The sequence below is a fragment of the Oryza brachyantha genome, chromosome 1 (genome assembly GCF_000231095.2).
Source record: "Oryza brachyantha chromosome 1, ObraRS2, whole genome shotgun sequence".
NCBI lineage: Eukaryota > Viridiplantae > Streptophyta > Magnoliopsida > Poales > Poaceae > Oryza > Oryza brachyantha.
In genome coordinates, this window is record NC_023163.2 from 16,112,495 (window position 1) to 16,136,572 (window position 24,078).

The 24,078-nt window shown below is 43.5% G+C and overlaps 4 protein-coding genes across 4 annotated transcripts; 1 reads left to right on the forward strand and 3 right to left on the reverse strand.

The window, feature by feature from the left end:
• Positions 1-75: 75 nt before the first annotated feature.
• Positions 76-840, reverse strand: LOC102705585. Its single transcript, XM_040519997.1, has one exon. The coding sequence runs from the start codon at positions 772-774 to the stop codon at positions 301-303; it is 474 nt and encodes a 157-aa protein (XP_040375931.1). The 5' UTR covers positions 775-840; the 3' UTR covers positions 76-300.
• Positions 841-3,411: 2,571 nt separating this feature from the next.
• Positions 3,412-5,591, reverse strand: LOC102701488 (uncharacterized protein At5g01610-like). Its single transcript, XM_006644197.2, has 3 exons — positions 5,376-5,591; positions 4,388-4,442; positions 3,412-4,109 (listed from the first exon to the last, which is right to left on the reverse strand). The coding sequence occupies exons 1-3, from the start codon at positions 5,460-5,462 to the stop codon at positions 3,739-3,741; spliced, it is 513 nt and encodes a 170-aa protein (XP_006644260.1). The 5' UTR covers positions 5,463-5,591; the 3' UTR covers positions 3,412-3,738.
• A 3,063-nt stretch (positions 5,592-8,654) lies between these two features.
• Positions 8,655-10,042, forward strand: LOC102705867. The gene has a single exon (XM_040519960.1). The coding sequence runs from the start codon at positions 8,778-8,780 to the stop codon at positions 9,720-9,722; it is 945 nt and encodes a 314-aa protein (XP_040375894.1). The 5' UTR covers positions 8,655-8,777; the 3' UTR covers positions 9,723-10,042.
• Positions 10,043-10,601: 559 nt separating this feature from the next.
• On the reverse strand, positions 10,602-15,193 carry LOC102706151 (protein HEADING DATE 3B-like). Its single transcript, XM_040528109.1, is given in 5 exon segments — positions 10,602-12,034; positions 12,145-12,196; positions 12,768-12,965; positions 12,967-13,709; positions 14,785-15,193. Coding segments are annotated over 5 exon segments (2,205 nt in total). The 5' UTR covers positions 15,004-15,193; the 3' UTR covers positions 10,602-11,041.
• Positions 15,194-24,078: the final 8,885 nt, after the last annotated feature.

Genomic DNA, 24,078 nt, shown 5'->3' on the forward strand with positions numbered 1-24,078 from the left:
GATATGGTTTAACTTCCAATACTGTTAATAAACTAGTTCGTGAAATTACGGGAAATCAACATGACAACATCGAGCTGTGTAGGAAAATCAAGAATACAGTAATTGATTACTCAAACATACAAGAACAAGAACCAATACAAATGTTACTGCAAATGATTTGTGCGAGAATTTCGCAGGAAGAAGCAGCAGCAAGCCACCAACTCAGCTTGAAATAAGCAAAACCGAATTGTTTGTGGTACACAGTACAAAGTAGATCGCAAGTTCACAGAAATTTGCACCCAAAAAGCGAATGAATTCCTCCTAGTTGGGATGGCCGGCGCGGAGGGAGCGGAGGCGGTCGACCCACTGGTCCTCGGGGACGCGGCCGGCCCACGGCGGCGGCGCGCCGGGGAACTCCACGCCGCGCATCGCGTCCACGATCCGCGCCGCGGCGCCCGCGGGGAGCGGGGCGCGGCGGCGGCGCTCGTCCTCCGAGAACGCCCGTGCCGCCGCCTCCCCGAGCCGCAGGCCTTCCTCCTCCGCCTCCTCCCCGTCCGCGCCGTCGCGGTCGTCGCCTTCGGAGCCGAGATCCAGCTCGGAGACGCCGTTGCCGAGGGAGCCGAGGCTGTGGTGGTGCGGCGCCGGGTCGGGATCTGGGTCGGTGTCCGAGTCGGTGGCGGCGCCGGAGATGGGGCGGTAGTCGGCCTCGGACTCGGCCTCGGAGTCGGAGGCGGAGGAGGAGTGGTCGGGGAGGTCGGCGGAGGCCGGAAGATGGCCGTTCCCGGGGATGGACATGGCCGCCGCCGGCGACGAGGAAAGAAGTCGCGGGGATGGATCACCGGTTTCTGGTCGACAAATGAATTTGTGAACGGAAAGCCCGTCTTCTACTCTGCACTCAAATGAATATGTTTGGGCCGTCTCACGCCATTTGGGCCGTAAATGGACGATTAACGCACTTGCAAAACACGTCATTTTGAGTATTCAAAACACATAATGATAATAATAAACTATATAAAAGCGCAGGCCCATAAAAAGAGAAACTGGTTTTTGACCTATATTTTTTTCCTGGTTTCAATGAAAGAGGTGGTTTTTGTGTGGAGGAAAGAGGATAAACGACTCCGCCTTTAAGTTGCGGAGTTAACTTTAAAAACTTTATAAACTTCAGTATGATTTTCAACATTGGATTAGACGTGTAGAGATCGTACGTGAAGATTTGTTTTAAAAAAGGCACAGTTTTATTGGGATTTTCAATTTTGCAATAGAAAATATCGTTAAAATCTACTCCGATTTTTTAAATTGAAATCATTGAATTTTAGATGCACGTTTCACTCTTTCTCTTATTCAATTTTTTTTGCAAATATATAAAATTATAAATCATAGTTAAAGTTATATTAGTAATAAATCAAATCATAACAAAATAATCAATAATTATATTCTTTTTAATAAGATAGGTGGTCGAATGTAGACGTAAAAGTTAATGACATCAGTTAAAAAAACAAATGAAGTATATTTCAAGGATCGCGTCAATGTTTTGGTGACTAGTACAGTTTTCACGTGTGTCCCATACTACTCGAATTGAGATTGGGTGTGACAACTGCACGTAATTTTAGCCTTCTATTTTGATGATCAACGGCGTGGTTTGGTAGAGTGTTTTAAACAGTGTGCACCATGGATTTAGACCGTCCGATCTCTATCTGTGTGACAATAGCAATTGCATAAGTTACAATTACTATTGTGACTGCATCGGATTCGGATCCCCCGTACTCCTAGGAGAAAATTAATTCCCATTCAGCATTCAGTATTCCTAGCTAGAACTTTCGGGAACAATGACTCCTTGTGTATATTATGACACAATTCACACTTATGAAAAGAGGGTTAGCACTTAGCACCAACAAGATAGTTAAATTGGGAGAGAAAAACGAGATGCGACACTTCTCTATGATCCAAGTGTGTTAATTAGCGCTCGCGCGATGGTCAGACTGTTCTTTTTGTTAGGCTACAAGCCTACAAGTTGTATGGCAATCATGCCCGATTATATGTTACTTGTGAGTAAAAACCTTAGTAGGATCTTTATTTTATATCTGTGTGTATTGTATTAGGTTAAAACTCATTTTCAATGGGTGAATCGATCGACATGAGTATGGATAGCAACTACGTATACCAGTATACCAGATGCTCGTTTACCGTTTACCTGTCAAATCTAATTGACATATTGGTTTTATTAGCCCATCAATATTTTAATACAATATATATATTATACTATGATATGATCATTTTAAGTTAAATTCATGTATATTGCTTAAAATATAATATAGTTGATAGCTAATCTACAATTATAAATTTTATATTGCTTGTATCATGTATATAGCGATAGGTAAATAGGTAATTAAATCTATGGGAACATGGCACCAGCAGGTACAATAACAAGCTATAAACCAACTATAAATATATTTTAAGAAGATAAGAGAGGGAGAGAAAAGAGCAGTGAGCTACAGATTTGTACCTAGTAGCATGGACTCTAAGACATAATAGATGTATGACAGGTAAGACATGGTAGTATATATGGTAGGTAGATATTATATAAATTGACTATTAGATTTATTATAGATAAATTGGAGCTAGCCGTTGGATATACTATTGAACTTGCTCTAATGGGCATAGACAAGATTTTATGTCTGTTACGGATAATAGATATACTTATAGACACAAAATAATATCGCGGGTACGAATATAGATATACACTACTCGTACCCACTGTACCCGATTGTCATCCCTACCTACAACCCGCTTATGTCCACGTAGCAGCATGATTTTCTCTCGTATGCTCAGTGTCCAAGCCTAACCAGTATCTGATCAAACGTGATTATTGCATTCCGTGGTGATATGGCTTTTCAGCCTTTAACTTGGAGCTTCTCTCAGAAGCTCTTCAATATTTTTCTTTTGTTATAATACTGCTCCATACTTTCAACTTCAATTGCAATACTTTTTATTCATATCACAAGACATTCAACTTAAAATTATAGACTTCCAAGATATGAAACCTCGATCGAACTGAAAAATCAAAAACTTTAAATTGAAATAAATTGAAACCCTTTAATTCTTTAATCAAGTTTATCCCCAATTTCAGCTAAAATTTCACTACTTTCTACCCGTACGTTTAACTTTCGAATCAAATTTGCAAAAGTTTCTTTTGTACCATCAAACTTTCAACTCAAATCGATAACTATTACAAAGTTGATCTGTAAAAAACACAGATACCAAAATCTCAATTGTTAATAAAAAGGAATGTTCATGCATAGGCTTGACAATGGCATATCAACGAAGCTCATTCTGCCGCACGGCTTATAAGCGAAGCAAGTCATGATCTCAAATTTCTCTGATCGACAGGGACGTTTGCATGAAGTCGTCAAGCAGGTAAAATGAATTATGCAAAAGATCAGTGCATGATTTTTGCACTGCATATGCTCAAATTGCCTTCGATCCAACTTTGTTGCCCTAAACGGTTGCTTAATTTGCAGACAGTATGCTTTTCTTTACACACAGAAGAGAGATATACACCTGACCTCGATAACAAGTTAACACCACAACGAACAGCAGCCAGCAGCACTCTTGTACGGGTAAAAACAGCACGACAGATTTTTGCCAACAGCCCATGATCGAGAAGCAAACGCTAGCTGCCAACTACACACACAACAAAGCTCCAGACACACGGTTGCTGCCATGATCCATCACAGACCAGCTAAAATTAACCAATCAAACCTAGAACTTGTCTATGGCATGGCCATCCCTGACGACCTCATAGGCGTCGCGATTCCTGGTCTTGTTCATGCCGGCCGCGAAGTGCACCTTGCCGGCCTCGGCCCTGACGGCCGTCACCTTGGTCCAGATGAGGATCTTGGTCTTGAGGCCCTCCACCTCCGACAGCTTCCCCTTCTCCAGGTGGCCGGTCACCGTTGTGAAGAAGCGGAGCACGGAGGAGTCCCTGTAGCTGACCTCGCACGCCGACGCGATGAACACCGTCAGCTTCTTCGTCTCCTCGTTGAACTCGTAGTTGGTCACGTCCTGCGGGAAGAGCCCCACGGGGAGGTCGTACTCCTTGAGGAATTCAGGCAACGGCTTCTGCATCTTCCCTGAAAACAGTGAGGTGTTTCGCTGACATGAGCGAACGATCGATTCGTGCAGATTGTAGTTTTGCTAAGACTCTCCCAATGGTTCACGCACACTCGCATTTTGGAACTCGAATACGCGGAAGAAACGATGCAGGTTAAAGATGACTTGCTCCTATATAGCTTCATTACCAGTAGAAATGACAGTTCCATGTGGAATATTTGTACTTACAATGTAATGAATTGTGAATGTGTTTATGGAGAATACAGGGTACAGGGGCATGTGGACTTGTACTGCTTACCTTTGATCTTGTTGACCATCCATTTGGCGCTATCTCCAATGCTGCTAGAGATCGACTGAAACAGAATAGCCATAGGTTTACCAGGGTCAGCACACAAGCTGGAAGGAGATTGGTTCTATACTTTGAAGCAGGAAACACTATTACGTAAAACTACTGTTACAATCACGTCATATGATGCAGCATGAATGTCAGCAAGACACACAGGTTTGCAAGGATATATATTCTGACGGCACGAATTCATGGCCAATGCCTGCACTGTACCGATGAGATCATCTCACCACCCGTGATTCCTGTTCAATTAACAAGTTACCGATGCCAAAACTGCTTGTGTTGTAGCACTGTATGTGTTCCTTCATTGACGACAGTCACGACACAATTCCCACATATCACCTAGGAACTATCAGTATCATCACCTAAACGAATTGCCTCCTGAACACCATTCTGCAACTAATGACACCTAAATTTTTTTGTAAATTTGGCACTCTCTTTAGGAAACTTTCTGTCCGTCGATCTCTTTCACCCTAAATGGATATGGCTTAAAACAAACATAATTTTCCGGCAATGTAGCCGCAATTATTTTGATGTGATGCTTCACTGAATCGATAACATACCATTACAATTTACAAAACCACCTCGGCAAATCTATGCAGCACGTTCTGCAATAGATTCCGCGGTCAATTCAATTGGCTCTACCTGCTAGCATGATCATCTCGTTTTAATTCAAGTAACAATTTCGATCAGGATGATATTCAGCAGGCTGTGAGACCATCGACAAAACAAATGCACATGAAAAACGGCATCTAATACAGATTCCAGATTTTCAGAGGATGAAGCACCCAAAAATTCATCAAGAACAGACCAGGATGCACGAAGGTTGACGTAATTAAGACCGATAGATCGTGCAATGCAACGACCCCAACCGATCGGCTGAGAGAGAGAGAGAAGAATCCATGAACAATCGAAAGGGATCGGGAGGGATGGCACTGACATTGATGTCGTCGCCGAGGTTGTTCACCTCCTTGCCGGCGTTCTGCTTGAACCAGTACCCACCCACCTTCCCCATGATCTGATCCATTTCTCCCCACCGATCTCAACTTCTCTACCTCCCCCTTCCCCCCTTCCCTTGGAACAAAAACCTAAATCTCAAATCTTCTGGAACAAATTTTCTTCGCTGTTCGAACGGATTTGGGCCCTCCCGCCTTTGTTCTTATCGTCCTTGCAATTTTTAGAGAGAAGGCACGCCCGCACGCCCTTCATGGTGGTGGGAGCCACGTCGGCTGACGTGGACGAGCTCACGGTGCGTGGACTGCGTCTACAGACCAGGCCTTGGCTTGATCAACGGGCCGAAAACCCGGCGCGCGAGTCGATCCGATCCACTGCTATTGGGCCATAAGGCCCAGCCCATGAATGGGGGGGGGGCACAACCGTTTGCCACGTCATGGTGCCACGCCGCACGCGATGACGCGTAGCTTTCCCACGCGGCACGCCACCACACCCGTTTCAGAACGGATCGGGTTATCATCCTATCATCGGGACCCGGTAAACAAATTCGGACGGCCCAGATCGGCGTGCCACCCATTCGGCCAATCGGAACGCGCCGACCACGTCAGCTCGTATCGGAGCCTTTTTGGACCCGACCCGTTAACCCCGAGCGCGTTGTGTATACTTTCCGTCTCAGAACGCGGCGCGGGGTTCAGAAGAAGTTCAGACGCGGAGAAGAAGAGCGAGCGAGAGAGGAAAGGAAAATTTCCGCACTCAGATTTCGTGGGGCGCGAGCGGCGGAGGCGGATTCATCAGGTGCGTGCAAATCATCCTCTCTATTTCTCTCTCTCCGGTCGCTGGATGTCGTATGAGTTCATGTTGAATCAATGGCTTAGGTCGGGTTTTCGGGGTTTTTATTGCCCAATTTAAAGTTTCACGGTTCAGGGTGGTTGCTTCTGTTCGAGAGATCTCTCGGTTCAGGGATTGGAGCAGGGGTCTTGATGCTATGTCTGTCGGGTCCGGATGCGTCATGAATGGAAATCGAATTGTTTTATGGAGGTGTTACTGTTTGTTCTAGTTCTTGTGTTCTGTCAGAAGTAGTAAACCTGTGGCAAATTATGATCTGTGAATTGATCTGAATTTCTTGGTGAGATGTTCGCGTGGTTTAGAATTAATAACGTATTAGATCACCAGTTGCGCATGTTCTGTTCAACCGCGCAACATGTTCAGAAACTGCGTTTTTTGTTTGGATTAATTTTGTCTTTGTATCATGAAATCCCTCCAGCATGTTGTTTGTTCAGATTCCAGCTAAAGAAATTTCTTTCCATGTGGTAAACGTATATGAACTTGTGCCATGACAACGGCTCTTTGTGCATGCACACACAAGAGTTTTGTTTTAGTATATCAGGAATTCAGGACCTCCTTTGAAAATCCTTGGAACCGAAGAGGCCCTTCACAGTTCTACACTTGGACAGCATCATCTCATTGGGTGTTTGGCCAAGCCCAGCTACTTATTTTTTTAGCAGAACTCTGGGACTATTTGTCAGTTTTGCTTTTTCAGTGGTAAATTTATCTTAAGTTCAGTTAGACTTGTACAGCACCCGTGAGTTTAAATATGAAGCTTGATAGTCTGTGAACGTGTGTAGCATGAACCAGCAGACATTGTTTTTTTTTATTGATACTCAATTGTGACAAGTAAAACTTCACTTGGTAATGGTTCGTACTTTGTAGTACTATTGTTGATTTTTATGATGAGCAACTTTAGGAGAATTTTCCTTTCGTTGCACATTCCACACTGATGAAATTTCCTTTTCTTATAAAACAGTATATTTACCACTTAGTCATTGTGACACTTAAACGCCCCTAGCATAGACGGTCTCGTTCTAAGTAATAACCATATTTTACACTTAACCTTTGTATACTGCATTACTGCTGCTTTCTGGTCTTTGTAATACTGGTTGTGCAAACCTTACATCGAACCTCATATCACCATGCAGAAGGCTAAAACAAGATGGTGGCCAATGGCGATGCCCCGGCTAGAGGAACTGCAGCAGCAGCTGCAAGCTTGCGCAGGCGTAGAACAACCAGCAGTGGCGCTGCTGGAGGCGGTGCCAGCACAATGCTCCAGTTCTACACCGATGAGGCTGCTGGGCGCAAGATGTCCCCAAACACTGTCCTCATCATGAGCATAGGGTTCATTGCCGTTGTCGCTCTCCTTCATGTTTTCGGCAAGCTGTACCGCACCTCCACCTAAGTTGATATTACCATACTGTGCATGCAAAACCTATCAGAAGAGCAGCCCGTAGTGATGAAATAGCGCTATGGGAGTATGAAAAATTTTGTTGTTACCATGGAATCTTATATACCTTACAATGCTGACCTGCTGTGGTTCAATCTTTACCCGTGTTGTTTGGCCACTGCTTCCTTAGTACAGTTAGCATTACCTTACAAATTTTCTGTCATTTTGTTGCTCTTTTTTGCACTCCTTGTTCTGACTTGTAGCTTTATCCAGTTCTCACTAAGTTGGCCCTTGATCATTTAGTTTCTCTCAACAAATGAAGCATACAGTATGTTGTGGTAGTTTGTAAGGGAGTTAGATTAACATTCAAGCAGTGGGATGCCCCTTCTGAAGATAGTTTGCATTTTCTGATTGGTGTTGGTTGCTATGGCCTGTAATCAGACTCGGTGCGTTGGGTAACTGTATGCCCCTGAATTCGGATGGAGTTCAGACAAAAGGTGGATGGTTTTTGAGATCATAAGCGAAAACCATTAATGCCCAGCAGAGCAGCACGCAATACAGTACTATGTTGTTGAGCAGCAACACGATACATCCCCTTTTGAATTTTTAATGGATAACTTAGGTCGTTGATCTTTTAAATACATGTTTAATCATTTATTTTGTTTAAATATGTGAAAAATATAAGTTATACTTAAATATATTTACTAATAAATCTAATTATAAAGAATGCTAATTGCCCCACGTTTGATAAAAGGTTAATGTGTGCCAATGCTAATTAGTGTTACTTTGTTATGCCCTTGAGACTGCAATCAGACTCGGAGGGTAACAGGGTCGGGCGACCGTATGCACCTCAAATGCTGTATGCATTTGAGAATGGATTCATGACATGTGTAATGCACGCCGCGGCAATCACACCATCCAGAACGGAACCCGCCGCCTCCCGCGCGCGCGTCGCACCACCGATCGGACGCTCCACATTATGCCACGTATACCACCCCTTCCGCTACAAAAACACCCCCGAGAACCCACGCACCATTTCCACTCCACTCCTCTCCGCATCTCCACCTTCTCCATTCCAGAGCTTCTCGTCGCAACCACCTTCCCAACCCAAATCACAGAAACCTCAAGGCCACAAAAACCCTCGCCTCCACCGCCACCACGCCGCCAGCCATGAAGGGCCCCGTGGAGGTCACCTTCCTCGACGGCGACGACGACAACCGCTGGTACTGGTGCCCCAGGAAGGAGCCCGTCCTCCGCATCGGCGACGACCTCGCCCTCGTCGACGTCACCTTCCCCGTTGACGACATGCACACCAAGCCGTGGTTCCGCGGGATCGCCCCGCTGTACCGCGGCCACCGCCTCCGCGCGCCCCTCGTCGTCGGCCTCGTCGCGCTCCGCGGCCACGCGCCGCCCGACGGCTGGTGGTGCGCCAGACGCGCGCGGTGCCACCCGCGGGACGCCGGCAACCCTATCCGCTGCGTCGCCATCTGCGTCGGCGGCTCCCACACCCTCGTGTACCAGCCCGACTGCGACGAACGAAAGTACACCGGCGGCGTGCTGCCTTTCAGGCAGGTCAGCAGCAAGATGGAGCGGCTCCGCGCGTTCCTGGCCAATAGGCGCGTGACCATAGCCTGCGTCGGCGCGCGCGAGGCGGCGAAGAAGCTGTCGGAGGAGTGGGAGGTGGACTTGGCGCGGCCGGCGGAGCTGACGGATCTGTTCGTGCGCGCGTTCGGCAAGGTGGCCGGGGTGGACGCGGTGAAGCCGCCCAAGGAGCCGGAGCCGAACAGGCGGTGGATGACCATTTCGGCGCTCCTGAGGGCGGAGGCTAAGGACAAGGCCGGGGCGGCGGCGGCCGAGGACTACCACAGCTACAGCAAGCGCGGGAAGCGGCCGGTGGCGGAGGCGGTGAAGGGGCTGAGCCTGGAGCGCATGGCGCACGTGGCACTCGGCCGGGAGATGCGGCTGGCGCCGTGGCCGCCGGAGGTGATTGACGCGGAGTGGGGCAGCTACTACCTGAAGAAGAGCCAGTGGAAGTACGCGGCGCGCGACGCCTACCTCTGCTTCGAGATCGCCGCCCGCTGCCTCCAGATGCTCGGCGCGCCCGTCGGCAACTGATCGTACGTATTCCCCCCATTCACCATGCGTCGTGTTCGTTGCTAGATCGTCCTGTTCGTCACGAAGAATCTGATCCATCTTACTATCTTAGTATCTTACTTACCGGAGAGAGTAGTCAGGTCTAATGCAATGCTTAGCTTAATGATGCGAGTTGAGTTAGCCTAGTCGGTGGATTAACGCTAATGCGGATACGGGTATAGCAAGTATCAGTCGGTATTACTTGGATCGCATTGAGGACTCGGAGAATATTTGACATACGTGGTTGGTTTTGGTTGGTCTGACTGTTTGGGATGCTGTTCTGATTTGTTATATCTTGTGAATTACCTTGAGTTTTTTTACCTGATAAGTTCAGCTTATTATGATTTTGCCATTCTGGTTTGTGCTTTGGTTGATTCTACTAGTTAATATTAATAACGCGCAAACGCTGCAGTGGCACAACCTGTTCTATCATCTACGCTGTTGGTATTACAGCATGCCGAAAACAATTGTTTGTGGAGTCACTGGAAAAACATGCCCACCTATCTTTTCTCTTGTACACGTATTTATAAACCAAAATTTTAATTTTTGATTTTGGATTTAGAGTTAATTTTAGAGTTTTCCGTAATAGTTTATTTTTTACTTATACTTTTGGAGTGTTAAGTTGTAAATAAAAAATAATTTATAAGTAAAACTTATTTTTTATTTATAAATATATTGGTTGGCTGCCAGACGATCATCCCATGGAACTACGCCACGCTCAACATCTTTGACCCGTCTTATTAAAAACCTTTCAAAAGAATCGTTGAGCAGTTTAACTTCACAGACTTGGCTGATCACCAGAGTGATCAAAGGGGTACAAGGGCCCGTTTCAACGCAAGAACTTCATATAAGACTAACAAATAGATCACACAATAACAAAGACCAAATTCCCCACGGATCAGACTTCACAAATGGAACAGATAAAAGAGCTGGCACATTTCCCCCAGCTCATTAGCTTCTATTATTCTGCTTCACTGGTCAGCCATGGCTATAGATAGCGTTGAAGTCGAACAGTTATATACTTATATACTGTCCAGTCCTATGTACAATACATTACAAATTGACCAAGGGCCATCACATTGCCGCAGCCTGGCGTCCAGAATATACAGTTAACAGAAGCTCACATCATCCAATCTATTATCATCATCTGATTATAAACGGTTAGGATAAAAATATTATCATCATCTGACTATAAACTGTCAGGATAAAAATAAGGGTTACCGTAATCTGGCCAACCTCTTCTCTAAACTTACAAAGTTGATCAAACGCCATCCAGCACAAGGTTTCCCGGTGCGTGGCTGCTAGTCGTCTCGCAGTCTTTCCATCTGTATCGACCGGAAGATCCGCGCGGCTGATTCCGAAGCGGTCCGTGAATTGTGCGGAACGACCCTGATGACATTGGTCTGGTTGTCCCGGCTGCCAGACGACAGCTGAGGCTGCGTGTTCTGAGCTGACGTGGTGGGGAAGGCGGCAGACACAGGACCGTTTACACCGCACTGGAGCCTGTCGAAAGGGCTGCTCGCGCTGCTGGCCTGCGCCTCGCTGTCCCTCGAGGCATGGAACCTCCAAATGCCGCTTGGATGTGACATGTTGCATGAGATCCACGAGTGCTGCTCGAAGTTCCCGTAAGGCTGTGACATGGAAACGAGCCTCCCTTGTTCCGCCATGGATGCCGGCACACCTGGGTTCATCACCGGTATGCTGAAAGGTGGGAAGTAGTTCATAGGCATGGCAGGAGGGCCAGGAGCACCCATATGTTGTGGTTGATGATGAGGTATAGGAACACCATATGCTGAGTTCATGAAATCTCCAGCCGTTGATGGAAGACTAAGAGGAGCACAGTTGGTGTAAAATGGGGCCAATAAGCTTCCAGCTGGAGGGCACGGGCCAGAATAAGGCTTGTAGACAAGCCCTTCGGAAGGAGACATAACAGGGACAAGCCACTGATTTTGAGGCTGTTGAAGTTGAGCGCCCCAGTTATTTTGGTTGTTATCAGAAGAAACAGGTGTAGCTCGACGATTGCTTTTGGAGACACCATTTGTTGCAGCTTGATCGTGTTGACCACTGACAAGCCCAGTATCATGAAGAGGGGAGGGCGGGCTCTCTTCAGAGTTTTCTTTTGACAACTCTGGTTGCTGTATACTTGGCTCCACATCATCGTTGGTTACAACTAACAGAGCTTGTGCTTTTGGGTTTTCTTCATCCAGCTTTTTCTTGCTACCTAACAAGGCATTGCCAAGGCAAGGGTCACCTTCAATAAGTACATGCGGCGATGCTGCAATCAGTTTCTGCACCTGTTTGCATGCCAAATTCAAGTGTGGATTATAGTCATATTCTGCACCAAATTCTATCCACGAATTAACCTACTTAGGAGTAATAAATTTGCTCTAGAGGGTAGACTCACCTTTACCAACTTATGCAGCTCAAAAACCTGGACAGCAAACACCCTCTGTTGGCTGCATAGAGTTTAACGAAGATTAGATTGTAAAACAATAAAGGGAATCATACAGTAGCTTTGCGGGAAAGTAGCTTGGTAAAGCAGTATCCACAATATCAATTTAACAGGAAAAATTATATAATCTTTTTCAATGAGATTACACCATCCTTCTTGACTAAAAAGAGAACAAATTGAAGCCACTATAGATTAAATTTTCATTGACATCTCCAAAAGAGAACATTTCAGGAGTACACGCGTACAAAGACAAGAACAGACAACGACAAACTGATTGACCTAGTCAGAAGAAAAGTAAAAAAGATCAACATTTCTGACATGGTATCCATTTTAAGTTTTGCAACTTTGACCATAAAACATGGCGTTCTCTGAAATTTACTCAATTTTTTAAGTCTTGAGCCAAGCTAAAAGGCAAGTCAAGCTCAAGCAGCTCATGAGCGTAGAGGTTTTCTTGCAGCCGTACACTTACTATGATTTTTATTTGCAGCCCTATACTAACTATAGAAAAAAATAACTATTTAATTTTCTCATAAATTACACAATCACATACTTAATCCAAAGGATAGTACCCTTACTTCATAATAGCGCGTCTGGCTTTCCAGAAATGCTTTGTACCAATAGCACCAACAATTTTATCTGGAGAAATCTCCCAACCAGTTATACACTCCACTGAGGAATCAGACGCATCATCATTTTTCTCTGCATCATGTTGTTCTAACAACCTTTTTCTGTTTGCTCCTGTTTCCTTTAGGCCTCCTTGCGCTAAATTATAGCTTATCAGTATTTTCAGAAGACGGTTTAGAGGATATTGCATTTGTTCTCACTGGAGGATTCAGAAATTTCATGGAACCTCCATTTCTGCTTGCTGCTCGATACCCACTATTTCCAACATGTGGCTCATCAGAATCATTTATAATGCCCATTTTATCCATATTAGGATATACTTTAGCATGCCTGCTTCCAAACATATCTTTGGATGGCTGACGTGATGAACTTTTTTCAATTTCCACTTTTTGGGATGTCTGTGCTGTTTCTGTCTCATTGTCTTTTGGAGGGTTCCTTGATTTCACATCAGAAACATTGATTCTCTCCAAGTGCTTGTCAACAGTGTTATAACACTTTGTGGATGATTTGGAAACTGTTGAAGGTCTTTTGTGCGGACTGGCAGCCTCAAGGGGTGTTGGTTTGTCTTGCACTCTTGCATGCTCTTGAGTACTATATTGAGGAAATCTGGAATTGAATACAGAAGGAACCATAAATTCATCATCATCAGCCAATCTCTTTCCTGAAGAACTGTTTATTGTATTTTCTACTCTTTGCTGTGGAGCACACTGAGCAGTTGATCTTGAAGCATAATTATCCATGTCCTTTGTCTGCGAGGATAGCATCCCCGATTCTTTTCTTGAACCATTAATCTTCCTGTTGATAGTATCTGAATTGACCTTTTCAGTAGAATGGCTAGGTCCATTGGAGGGCACATTGAATGGCTGGAACAGAGACCTATCACTTCCATAAACCTGGAACAAACGAAAATCCATTTCAGTATTTCAAGGTTTAGTGAAAATTTCAAAGGATCCCTCCTAGCATAGGAAGTATATTTAAATTATTAAAGAAATTCATATTGAATTAGAAATAGTGGCGACTAGAGAGATTAAGTATCTCATGGTAAGATCTTGATTTCTAAATTATGCCTATTTGACCTTCTTTTCTTTCTTATTTTCTTTGTATTTTTTCACATGTATAACTATATTGAGAAGTAATTGGATGTGTTTTGGGAGGCTATTACAGATTTGTGATCCAGAATATTTTCCACTGCCAGAAACTTGATGAAAGCAGTATTAGTAAATCATTGATATTTATCATATGTCATCGTTTTCTTTTCTTTTTCTGCTAGGAAAAAACGCCGAACATTATGAAGGAACTTAGTGTAACGATTTAATAAGAAAGGTGAGAACATCAAGGAGAAACAAACATGGGACGTTGAGCAGCATGATGGCTACTCTTGCCATCTGTGCTACACACAGTCTCACATGTGGACCTTTTTCTTTGTATATTACAAACATCAAACCTCGGAAAAAACAACCGTAGCAAATCTGGCCATATACAATTAGAAAGAAGCTATAATATCCAATAGTAGCTGATAGGAACTTACACCCTGTTCCCACAATTCTACTGGAATAGCTACTGGATATATGATATAAGGTGCATATAATTGTTTTGCTCTCCTATATCACCTTAAGCATAACAATTGGGTTATTCGCTGTAGAGGGAAAAAGATAAACTCTGATACTATGACAGTGCACAAGCATGCTGCTGAGTCTATGACTATACATACAGGTAAATGAATCACCATAGAACTCCTGATGCTCTGAATTACGCATTGACAGCATGGTCAATTCACTTTGCACGAAAGGAATTTGTCATTCATGCCTAAAATTGAGCTTCTTAGCTTTAATCCTAATCAAAATTTCCCAGGCGCTTAGCTCCGTGGCAGTTAAATTCCCCACCAATCCCTCCCCGACCCCCCCCCCCCCCCCCCCGCCCAACGGAGGGAACTGACTGAAAGGGTAGGACGCGGACACCCCTGCTCACCTGGCTGGTCGACGTCGAGGGCACTGTGCTGGACGCGGGGGCGCTGAAGCGGTGCGACGGGACGGTGAACTGCTCGTAGAGCGCCATCTTGTTCCGGGGCGGCGCCCGCGGACCGCCGCCCTTGACGGCGTCGCTGACGTGGAGCCGCGGGAACAGCGGGCCCATCACCTTCCCCCCTTCCTCCGCCTCCTTCCCCCCTCCTCCTCCGCCTCTCCTCATCAATAACACCAGAGATCCCCCCGCAACTCGACGGCTTCCCGGCGACGCAGCTCCCGGGGCGCGGCGGGGCCTGTGGGATGGGGGGAAGCGCGAGACGGGTGGTAATAAGCAGCTGGTGTTGTTGGGTTCGGGGGGGCGACTGGGATTGGAATGGAATGGAAGCTGTGGGTGAGCTACGGTCTACGGAGCGTCTTCTGGATGCCAGAAAAAGGAAGAGAGAAGAGAAAAAGGAAGGATGCTCATCCATAGAGGAGGAGAGAAAGAGAGAGGGGAGAGGGCGGTGGGGCCCAGTGTGAGAGGGAAAACATGATATGCACACAACGTTGTTGCACCCACCATTTGATTTGCATAGCATGCACCAACTCGTTTACTTATTCACCGTCATTCGCTCACTGTTCTTCAAATCCAACGACCACAAATTACCTTTATAAGATCGGACGATTAGGACATAGTCCCCCTCTCCTGTATGGGAAAATTTAACATTTTGCCACTCTTACATGTTAATGACAAGAACTTTGTCATTCTCTTCTCACAAGCTATGTGAGAAGGATTATACTCATACAGTAAAGAGCGGCAAAAAGTTAAAAGCTCTGATCCTATGTGTCTACCGTTCTCCGATCCATGCCTAGAGATCACTAGTGGGATCTTGCATGGAACCGATCGAAGCGGTAGCACGAGAATCGCACGATGAGGAGGTTGCATATTGCCATTACAGGGATAACAATTCTTGTCCATGGATCCGGGTATCCATGGGTACACGGTCTGATGAGTATGGGTATGGACTTAATTTTTTGATTTTTTGCTAGTGGGTATGTCTACTTGTGTCCCAAAATGTGTCATGAAAGTCTAGTAAATATGTTTTATATCTTATATAACACATACTCGACTCAATATTTATTTAGAGATTGATTTTGGTCTATCTCTCACCTATTTTTTATTGACCTACTAAAATCTCAAATTTTGATGAAATTATACTAGCTCAGTGATAATTTGTATTGCTCTTATAAATCATCGTTGATAATTTTATAATTTATTAATTATGTTGCTTTTTGTTTAATTGTCTATCTATTCAGATGTTAATCATGTGAAACACAATTGGTACCCACTAGGGAGACACATGGCGATGGGCATCGATCTCTAACCATCAACCCTACCAGGTATGAATCTAGCGGATAAAGGTGGGTATCGAGTCGAGCATAGATTTGCTCTACTCGGACCCATTGACATCCCGGCTGTTGGGAGAATATCAAGAGTTACCTTCGTCGGTGGAGAGGGGAGGGGTCGTGTCCATGGACGAGTGGAGAGGAGAGGGGAGAGAGTTCGGTGGAGAAAGCGAAGCGCATGGTGTTGAGGTGCTAATCGCAAAATTTTGGACCTAAACGTAAATTTAGAAAACATTGGAATTTAAATACTCCCCCATCCTAAATGGTTGACGTCGTTGACTTTTTTATACACGTTTGACTATTCGTCTTATTCAAATTTTTTTATCAAATATGTACAGCTATAAATATGCATAAAAATATATTTAACAATAAATAAAATAATATAAAAATAATTAATAATTATATAAATTTTTTGAATAAGACAAATAGTCAAACATGTATAAAAAAGTTAACAATGTTAAACATGTAGAGACGAGGTATTAGAAAAATATCCAGGACAGGGGCAGAGATAAAATTTAAAGCCACCTTTCGAAAGCCTGTGTTGTATTTTGTGATGAAAGGTGGGTATAATTTACGTGACAAACTGTAATCCTGGTTTTGATTTGTTCTACGTCACGCAGAACATAGTAAATGCGATACTGAAGCAAAATAACAATAATAAAAAATCTTCACATAGGTATCATCCTAGTATAGCGAGAAACAATCTCACATGTGGAAAGAAAACGACCCTTTGTTTAAGCCTTACGGAATAGGATTGTGATAATATAATTCAAGCAACTCAATGTTTATAGATTTTAATACACCTTTTGTTTTTTAAATATCTGACACTAGAAAATATATATGAAAACTAAAAATGTACAATATGGGAAATTTAAATATAGAACGTGAGATTTAGAGAGTGGTTTGTACGAAAGAGATATATATGGAGAGATTTTTTTTAATGAAGCTCCGGATATGAAGGTTTGGAGAGTACCTTGGAGAGGCTAGGTTGTATTCGTTTCCAATTAAAATTTTTGGATTTTTCCGGGCATGCTTTTTAAACTCTTAAACAGTGTAGTCCATGCAAAAAGTTCTATATAGAAGTTTCTACTCTGATATTTCTTGAGCAAATATTTAACATTGTAGCATTAAATCATTCTTTATACTATCACAATAATTAGATTATCCTTCAATCCTCCGATCTGAGCCATCTCAAACATCACCTCAGTTGATGTTTGAAAGTGTATGTTCAGTCTATTTTATATTTATAAGCCAAATTTAGATTTTAGGTTTTAGGTTATTTTTCAGTCTTGGTTTTTTAATCGCTAAGAATTATGTATACGAAATTTTTATTCACAAATTATTTTTTGTTTGTAAATATGCAATTTGGTTTTTTCATAAAAAGCTAAACAATCGCCCCGTTGTCTTTTGCATTAAATAATAATTATAATATGCGTTACATATCACAATTTTGCACTGTTCAGTGTATAATCTGGGAAAGGCAATACGAAAGCAAAATCAAAATCTTCAAATAGGTGTCATCCTAATATAACAGAAAAAAAAACTCCCGTGTGGATGAAACATGAACATCTCTTTCATTTAGACTTATGAAATAAGACTTAGACAATACAATTGAAACAACGTAATACCACCTCTGTCCTAAAAAAACTTTATTTTTAGCTCATCTTCTTCGTTCCACATAAACTATATTTTTAAAAAATTAATGCATTGGAGTTTAATAAAATATGAGAAAATGTATTGGATTTTTTTAAAAAAAAACTAGGAGACACGCATTAAGGATGAAAAAGGAAACTATTCTAGTTTTTATAGTCTTGTATAGGTATATGTGTCAAAGACTGAAGTTCTTTTAGATAGATAGAGTATTATAACATGTGGAATAGTATAACATACAGTAGAGATGAATGAGCATGTGGCCTTCCTAATTTGTCAAAAGTGTCATGTACCCGAGCATCCTACCACACAATCTGGGTGAAGAAACATGTGGAGGAACAATTCATGTTAGGGTCATCGGTTGCCTTTTTCATGAAAAAATCAAAACAACATATTTATAAATAAACTATGAATAAAACTTTTATATACATGTTCTTAGTGATCGAAAAGCAAACTTTGAAACAAAAAACTATGATGAAAACAATCATAAAAATCAACTTTAAATTTAAATTTAAGATTGAAAATTCAAATTTTAGCTTATAAACGTAGAAGCGAAAATACGAGGTCTGTATTTGATGGGCTACATTTTGTAAGCAAACAAAAGGTAGGGAAACTTAGCCCACTCTTTTTAAAATAAACATAGATTAGCCTACTTGTGGCATGCCAAACTACTTTGTACTATTACTTTTCTGAATTTGGGTATTGATTTGGACAATGAAATTACTTGATTTCCGAAAGTTTGTGTTGGATTTTTGGATAAATAGTAGGTATAATTTGCATTCAAACCGTAATCATGATTTTGAGCTGTTTGGCGTGTAGAATCTACTAGAGGCAATAGTGGAGCAAGATCCAAACCTCGCCGGAGCCCACGGTTGCCACGGTATATAGCACGGTTACCGCATACATATTACACCCAAGCAAAAACATAGAAAAAAGATTACCTCGAAAAGCCGCACGGATGAGCCGCCAAAGCCGAGGTTACCGCCAATCCTGCCGCGGGAACCGCTCGCAGCCTTAATGGGCCTTTCAATGAATAGTGCTATTTTTCAATTTTTTCTAGAATTCTCGGTTACGATTTTTAATTACGCTGGAAAAATAACCTTTTCATCATTTTTTTTTGAAAAAACTACACTGTATATCAACCTCTGTAACATATATTTTTTCGGCTAAATTCCCTCAAACTTTTTGAATTCTCCTCAAATTTAAAGTTAAAACCACTACCGTGTTATTACTGTGCCTCGGCAGAGGGTCCGGTTACTGCGATAACGCGAACCCTGGTCCCGAGTACATCCCAATACCGGTCGAGGGTATGGCGGTCGAGGGACCATACCCTTCATGAGTTACCGTTAATAATCAGATTTAGATAGGTCCTTGCCTATCTATATAACATGCGATGTATCGTCATTTAGATTAAGCAATGAATCTGATTAGCCTAATCCTTCTCGTAATGTTCTCCTCTCCAATCTAATTATGCATCATTTTTCTCGCAGACAACTCCGCCCAACTATCCTTCCGGCGTTGTTTACCCGTTTTGGCCTTGGGTCATAACATGTAAGCAAATATCCAAGAATGTAAGAGTTCTTCTCAGCAACAGAATGATCTGCGACTGCCAAAGAAAATCAGGGGTGTACATTTGAATATGTTAGACAACTCCATATACCTAAAACAAGATAAATTGGTCTCGAAATAACCGTGGGAAAACTCGTCCCAACTTACAAACAAGATAAAGTCTTCCCAAGTGCTCCCTCCTGTTACAACTTACAAATATACTTGTCGGCTTGGGAAGTATCCCATCAAACTATTGAAACTTTGGGGATCCAACATCTTTTTAGATATATAGATTGGATACATGAAAATCATAAAGGTGGATTTGCACCAAATAGTAGTTTCCGAATATTATACATCCAATGAGTTATATAAACATTTTACATTGTATATTAGTTATCAAAGTTGTATTTGAGAGACCATATTGATGTTTGAAATGAAGTCAATTTGTGATTGGGGGAGTACAATGTCACACCCAGAAATTTACACCAATTTCCGAATAATAGCATGTATTAATTCTCGGTCCAGGAATCAGCCCGAGTACACACTATGATAAATTAATACAAAGTTCCATGACTTAAAAACAAATAAAAACAATTATCTATCGAAATGCAGCGGAAAAGAAACAAGACTAAAACCATCTAAAAATCTTCAGCTTAGCGATGACGGGTCCACACCATAGATATTCTCGACAGCGGACTGAACCTTACTTCACCCTTGCGAATAACCTTTTGACTGAAACTCTGGCACTTGCTCTGGTGGGAAAAAAATTAAGCAAGACTGAGAACAAACCATCATACTCAACAAGTAACACCCAAGAGAGGAGAATAATTGATGCAATTGGATATCAAGGATAGGTTAAGGTTAACTTGCATAAAAGCAATAGTACTTAGCAAAATAGTAAATAAAATAGACTGAATAAAAAGTAATCTAAACATTTAAAATAATCTTCCACTGTCCAACGTTACACCACGTTGCAACAGACCCAAACCACTGTCCATCATTACACCACACTGCAACAACGTCAATCCTCTGTCCAACATTACACCATGTTGTGACAGATCCAAACCACTGCCAACATTACACCACATTGTGCAGGGTCAAACCAATTCCAAACTTCATCAGAATATTAAAGGTTCAACTACTCCCAATGAACTGTCAGTTCGCCCCATAACTGTGAGCGCGGCTATCCAAATAGTTTTACTCCGATCATAGGTGTACAACTTTACCTACAAGACAGGGCTCCTCAGCATGTTACCATGCCCCAACGTATCACCATGCCCCACACTTCAGGTTTCGCCCCCTACTTTACATCAAGTCGGGCAGCCCCCTCTTGTGCCTAGGGGTGGACAGAAAACTCATGGCTCGTTAGCTTGTTCGAATCGTGACAAACTCAGCTCGGCTCTACTCGGCTCGTTTCATTTTTCTAACGAGCCGAGCTAGCATTTTAGCTCGTTAGAGATAACGAGCCAGCTCGAGCTGGCTAGTGAGCTGCTCGCGAGCCTAACGAGCTAGACCAAAGACACAAGATTCACTGGCGTTCACTGATTTCACCCTGGAATGCATGTGTTCAGTATTTCATAGGTTCACCATGTGATTTGTTGGTTCAAACTTTAATATTTAAATACAATTTCATATGATTTGCATGTTTGAAATGAAAATTTGCTTGTATAACCTATTGAAAAATTATTTAGGTTAACTTTTTATGCATGGCTCACGATCCTAACGAGCCAACTCGAGCTTTATAACGAGCCAAGTCGAGCTGGGTTTTTAGCTCGTTATGATAACGAGCCGAGCCAAGCCGAGCTGGCTCGTTATCCAACCCTACTTGTGCCTACGTGAATCCATAAGTAGCATAGGCCATCGTCTACCACAATTTCCATCCATACTCCATCACGTTCACCCTTGCTTGGGTACGTTGAATAGGGATAAGCTAGACTTCGGATCTCACCGTTGCCCACTCTGATTTGTGGTTAGTACATGTAAGACTTCTAGAGTTTCCTGAGAACCGGTCCTTAACTGCCATGGGCACGACTCTCAAAACCATGCACCCACAGCCCATCATAAGCAATATTTTAGTTGTATTTAATCCACATCGAGAAATTAATCATAATCACAACCATTAAAGGTCTATCAAAGTTTAACAATAACTAAATATTAACAGGTGAGCTAGGTGAACTAAGCACGGCTAAGCATTGCCTAACCCTAATTCTAGTCAAATTAACCCTGGGATGACAATAATAACAAGTGGGAATCAATGAATATAAAGGTAATTGTCCAATAGATAAATAAAGTAAATAATTTAAATACAATGCATATTTGAATGTAAAACGAGGATTTTATAATCATGAGATCAATCTGTTCAAGGATAGAGTGCCACTTGCCTTGCTCTGACCCACGAGAAACTTCAGCGACGACTTCGAGAACGATCAACACTGCGACGGGGTTAGAACCTACGACAAACAGAGCAAAACAGACTATAAAACTACTGAAACAGAGAAGAAACTATCTTTAATAGATTTTTCTGGATTTAATGAAATTTGAATGGGTTAAAACGAAGACTAGATGAATTAGTTATTAATTTTAGAAGTTTACCTATGTTTTAAACTAAACAGAAAACCTTAATGCATTTATTGCACAATAAATGGAGCGATCACTTCAGCAAGGAGAGAGGGAGGCTGACAGTTGGGGCCCACCTGGCAGTGGCACGGTAGAGGGGATCGTAGTATGATAAGTGGGGTGCACGGGTCATAGACTCAAACAGAGAGAGGAGAGAGGATAGCGGGTGACGCGTGGGGCCCATAGGGAGAGAGATGGAGGAAGAGAGGGCTGAAAGAGCGAGCCCATGGGCCAGTGAGAGAGAGAGGAGAGGTAGGCTATTGAGCGGGGCGCACGGACCAGTGAGGGGTGGTGGCTGGTCAGTGGGCCCCACTAGTCAGGGGGTAGAGAGGAGATGAGGGGCCAATAGGTGGCCCCCGGGTGGTAGAGAGAGAGAGAACAGAGAAGAGGGGCGGGGGAGGGGGGTGGGGTTGGAGCGGCCGAGCGACGCGGGCTCGACGACGGCTGGCAGGGACCGATAGCCGACGGCGGCAGCTTAGGCTTGGCGACGAGCGCGCGGCAGCGGGGAGTGGCACTAGGCCGAAGCAAAGGAGGGGGAGCAATGTCGAGCAGCGCCGGTGGCGGCGCGAGCGAAGGCCGGCGACGACCGGCGAAGGCGGCGACCGGTGAGCAGCGGCGATGCTAGGCGGCTATGGCTAAGCGGTGGAGGCGGGTAGGAGAAGGCGGCGGCATTGGGTCGAGCGACGACCGAGCAGGGCAGTAAGGGCGAAGCGGGGAGGGGCGACGGGCGGCTGACGGGATGGTGAACTGCTCGTAGAGCGCCATCTAGTTCCTGGGTGGCGCCCACGGGCCCCCGCCCTTGGCGGTGTCGTTGAAATGGAGCTATGGGAACAACGGGCCCATCACCTCCTTCCCCACCTCCCCTGCCTTCTTCCTACCTCTGCCTCCTCCCCTTGTCGCCATCTCCCTACCTCCACTGCTCTCGCCCTCAAACAAACGCCGCCCGAGGATGATGCCCCAAAGCCGCTTCCCCTCCTCGATTGGCGTCAGGCCGTCACGGGTTGGGGCTAGCCGAGGAGGAGGAGGAGGAGGTGCTTGTGGCCATGAAAGTGAAGCTACCGCTGCTACTAGAAAGGGGAGGATTGTTTGCCCTTTTTGCGGGGTGGGTTTTGGATCTGGATGCCAGCAAGGAAGAGAGAACTATGCTCATCCGTCGACCCATTGAGGTGAGCATGAGTGAGAGGGGGAAGGTGGGACCCGCCGTGACGGAGCGTAGAGGGAGGGAGAAAAAAATGGATAACTTTTGAGTGGAGGGTACTCTAGGTGCCCCCATGGATACACTCATGCATGTATAGTGGAAAATTGCCGAACAGATTCATAGGTTGAGTCGACATATAACTGATTTAAATTGTGATCATAAAACATCCTACTCTTATGGTTGTTTGTTTGGTTTATGTAAGTCGATGCTAAAATTTAGTTTTTGAAACATAATTTAAGTTTGATTTTGACAGCTTTTGCATTGAAGTTTTTTTTAGCATTTCATTTTGAACCATTAAGATGAGCAACTTTATGAGATTTTCCTTTCCTTGCATATTCCACATTGAAGAAATTTATTTTTCTTGTATAAGTAGCTAGTAGTATATTTACCACTTAGTCATCGTGCCACATAAAGGCATCGGCATAGCAATGACGGAGCCAAACGGTGGTCCGGGTGGTCTGGGGACCACCCAAAAAAGTGCCGATTGATCCTACTATATACTCCCTCCGTTCCATAATATAAGAGATAACCACCACTAACCCAAAAACCAAGAAAGAGTTATAATTACCTTTTTGTTTAGATTACCTAGGTGCATGTATGCATACATCTAACATGAGTGGATGTTTTGATGATGAAAAAATATGCTTGTTAATTCATACTTACATATATGTCTTATATTATGAAAAAAAATAGTTATATCTTATATTATGAAATGAATGGAGTATTATATAAAAAAGAAGAAAAACGACCACAGCGTCTGCAGCCCCTCAGGTGCGTGGATGGAATCCGAAGGGTCACGAACGCGTTTCCTCGCGACGACACAATCAACTCCTCTTTCGTCTCCTCGATTTTCGCCATTTCAGTTCGATGGGGCATTTAACTTTTCGTCGCTCTTATAAA

Bases quoted from the DNA above. Each gene is read 5' to 3' on its own strand.
- LOC102701488 (XM_006644197.2), bottom strand. From the start codon at position 5,462: ATGGATCAGATCATGGGGAAGGTGGGTGGGTACTGGTTCAAGCAGAAC. The intron at 4,443-5,375 runs GTCAGTGCCATC...ATTCTGTTTCAG, and splicing joins ACCTCGGCGACGACATCAAT to TCGATCTCTAGCAGCATTGG. The intron at 4,110-4,387 runs GTAAGCAGTACA...CACTGTTTTCAG, and splicing joins GATGGTCAACAAGATCAAAG to GGAAGATGCAGAAGCCGTTG.
- LOC102705585 (XM_040519997.1), bottom strand. From the start codon at position 774: ATGTCCATCCCCGGGAACGGCCATCTTCCGGCCTCCGCCGACCTCCCC.
- LOC102705867 (XM_040519960.1), top strand. From the start codon at position 8,778: ATGAAGGGCCCCGTGGAGGTCACCTTCCTCGACGGCGACGACGACAAC.